Genomic DNA, 2,330 nt, shown 5'->3' on the forward strand with positions numbered 1-2,330 from the left:
CCCCCCCCCCCCCCCCCCCCCAGAGGCCTCCCACCCGACAGTAACCCCTCTCCCTCCTCCCCCGTTCGGATCCTGAGGAATGTCCCCGTGGTCCCACAGACAAGTCCTCCACTCCTGCCAACTTTGATTTTCCCATCCTTAAAAAAAAAAAAAAAGAACACAATTCCCAGCCATCCCACTAACTATGGGATTATGTTATAGATCTTTTTTCTCCACTTTTCATCTGAGAGGAATGTGTTGTTTTCCCCGTGTAGTTCTTTTTAGAGCTGGGATTTTTTTTTTTTCTGCCGTTGTGCAACGGCTGCAACACGACGGCCGCCCCCAGCTATTTTTTGAAGCCTTTTGTGTTTTGATCAGCTTCTGTTTACTATAGCTGCCTGTCTGTAAAGTTGTGGCACAGTTGTCTCCTCTGGAGGCGTGTTGGAAAAGCCTGATGTGGATGACTCTTTCTCTCGCTTCATATTGTTGGGGGGGAAACAGGTTTGATTCCAAACTCAGAGATCTGCAATTTTTAAAATGTGAACCATCATTTACCCTCAAAAAATAACTGAATGAGAAAGAATGAGGGTTACATCTTTGGTTGAATAATGATAGTACTTTCATGTTGTTATTATTTTACATCCTTCATGTTTAGCACTCTTACACTAAGGAAAACAAAACAACATTTCACTAATGAGGGCAGTGGGAGCACAAAGTGAGTCTGTGCTTAATTGAGGAAGAGAAAGTGCTGCACAGGGTAAGCTCCTCTGACCTGGATAAATGACACTCGTTTGTGGGAGCAGAGGCATAAATAGTCATGCAACTCTGTGGTTCATTGTTGTTCATTGTTAAAATCCCCAAAATAAACTATCATGGTGCGGTGATGGAGTAATGGTCTCTTAGCCTTTCATCAGTGCTGTCATCAACAACGGACAATGAAAGGATAAATAAAATCAATAAAAAGGATGATAAAATGTTTGGCAACAACACCATGACACATTACAATCAAAGACAATACAACACAAAGGAAGAATGATGTATGGCAAAATAAAAGGCTCATTAAAAACATTACAAGTGCCGTTGAGTTTCTACAGTTTAGAGCCATGAAACCATAAAGCAGCCTCACCAGATTTCATGAGGAACATCTGAAAGAAAGTCAGTGGAAAATATGATAAAGAAACATGATATTTGAACATGAAACGGATTATACGTCATATAAGGGTATTAACAGCATAACTACAGCTGATCTAAAACATCTGAAACTAAAGCAGTACGTGTCAGTGCAATAAAGGATTAAAGGCGTCTTCATAACAAACTTCACTCACCACCACAGAAATACATTGTAGAAGACAGTCGCTTCAACAGACCATCATGCAATGCAGCCACAAGGCTGTCATACTGTGCTGTGAAGATGCTATCAACCTACATTGTGATGATAAAACAATCACATATTCATATCTATAAGATACTCCCAATTTAATATTGAACAGCATCACATGTTCACTTATGGTGGCTGAAAGTCCTTCTGTGAAATATAGGAAGAAATCACTACTTGCAGGTGTGACAACAAATACATGAAGGGTCGGGTTTAGAATTGGAAGCCACACCCTTATTCGAACAATGTCTGGATCTGTTCATTTATTTCCTGTTTTGTAACATTGCTAACTAACCAAAGTGACTGTTTCCGCCTCTCCCCTCCCTCTCTCCTCTGCCCCTGCAGGATAATGTGCGAGATGGTGCGTTATGAGAGACATGAGGCCAATGAAGTGCTGTACTAGTAAGTACCACGATGTCTGGAGCTGCATGGGTGTGGCTGTCTGTCAAATACTTACATATCTACCAGTGTATGAACACATGAAATAAAAAACAAAACGGGGCAGCCGATGTAACAATATTTACATTCTGTGTGATCAAAGCACAGCTCGGCCCGTTACTCAGAGTTATGGATGAGTTGAGACATGCGGGGTCAACGCAAAGCAACGGAGTGACCCGGGTGAGCATAAAGCACAGAGGCAGTCAGTTGAGGCCTTTATGAAGGTGTGTGTGTCAGTGTCACACCAGACCACTCTACCGCTGAAGAACAAGATAAGGCAGTGTGTACTGAATCAAGACCGTTATAGCTCCTAAAAGCATTTCCTTCGATGCTAGCTAGCCACTAGTAGTAACGCCGATGGGCTTCCTCCTTTCCGCCGGGTGCTGTGAAGGGTTAACATGATTGTAAAGCTGTCTTGACATTTTCCTGACAGCTTCTGATTGTGTTTGGACCCTTTTTTTGAAAGGGTGTAACAACTGTAGTAAGCAGAGAACACACGCGGCGTACGACTGCTGTCACATGTCGACGTCGTCCGAAC

At 42.7% G+C, this 2,330-nt stretch overlaps 1 protein-coding gene across 1 annotated transcript in view; it reads left to right on the forward strand.

Annotated features, from left to right (window-relative positions):
- Window positions 1–2,330, forward strand: part of rapgef2b (Rap guanine nucleotide exchange factor 2b) — a 94,069-nt gene that overhangs the window by 27,210 nt on the left and 64,529 nt on the right. Inside the window, 1 exon segment of the mRNA XM_031866949.1 lies at window positions 1,700–1,756. Coding sequence (XP_031722809.1) covers window positions 1,700–1,756 — 57 coding nt within the window.

The sequence above is a fragment of the Anarrhichthys ocellatus genome, unplaced genomic scaffold, assembly GCF_004355925.1.
Source record: "Anarrhichthys ocellatus isolate YVR2014 unplaced genomic scaffold, GSC_Weel_1.0 scaffold37, whole genome shotgun sequence".
Classification (NCBI taxonomy): Eukaryota; Metazoa; Chordata; class Actinopteri; order Perciformes; family Anarhichadidae; genus Anarrhichthys; species Anarrhichthys ocellatus.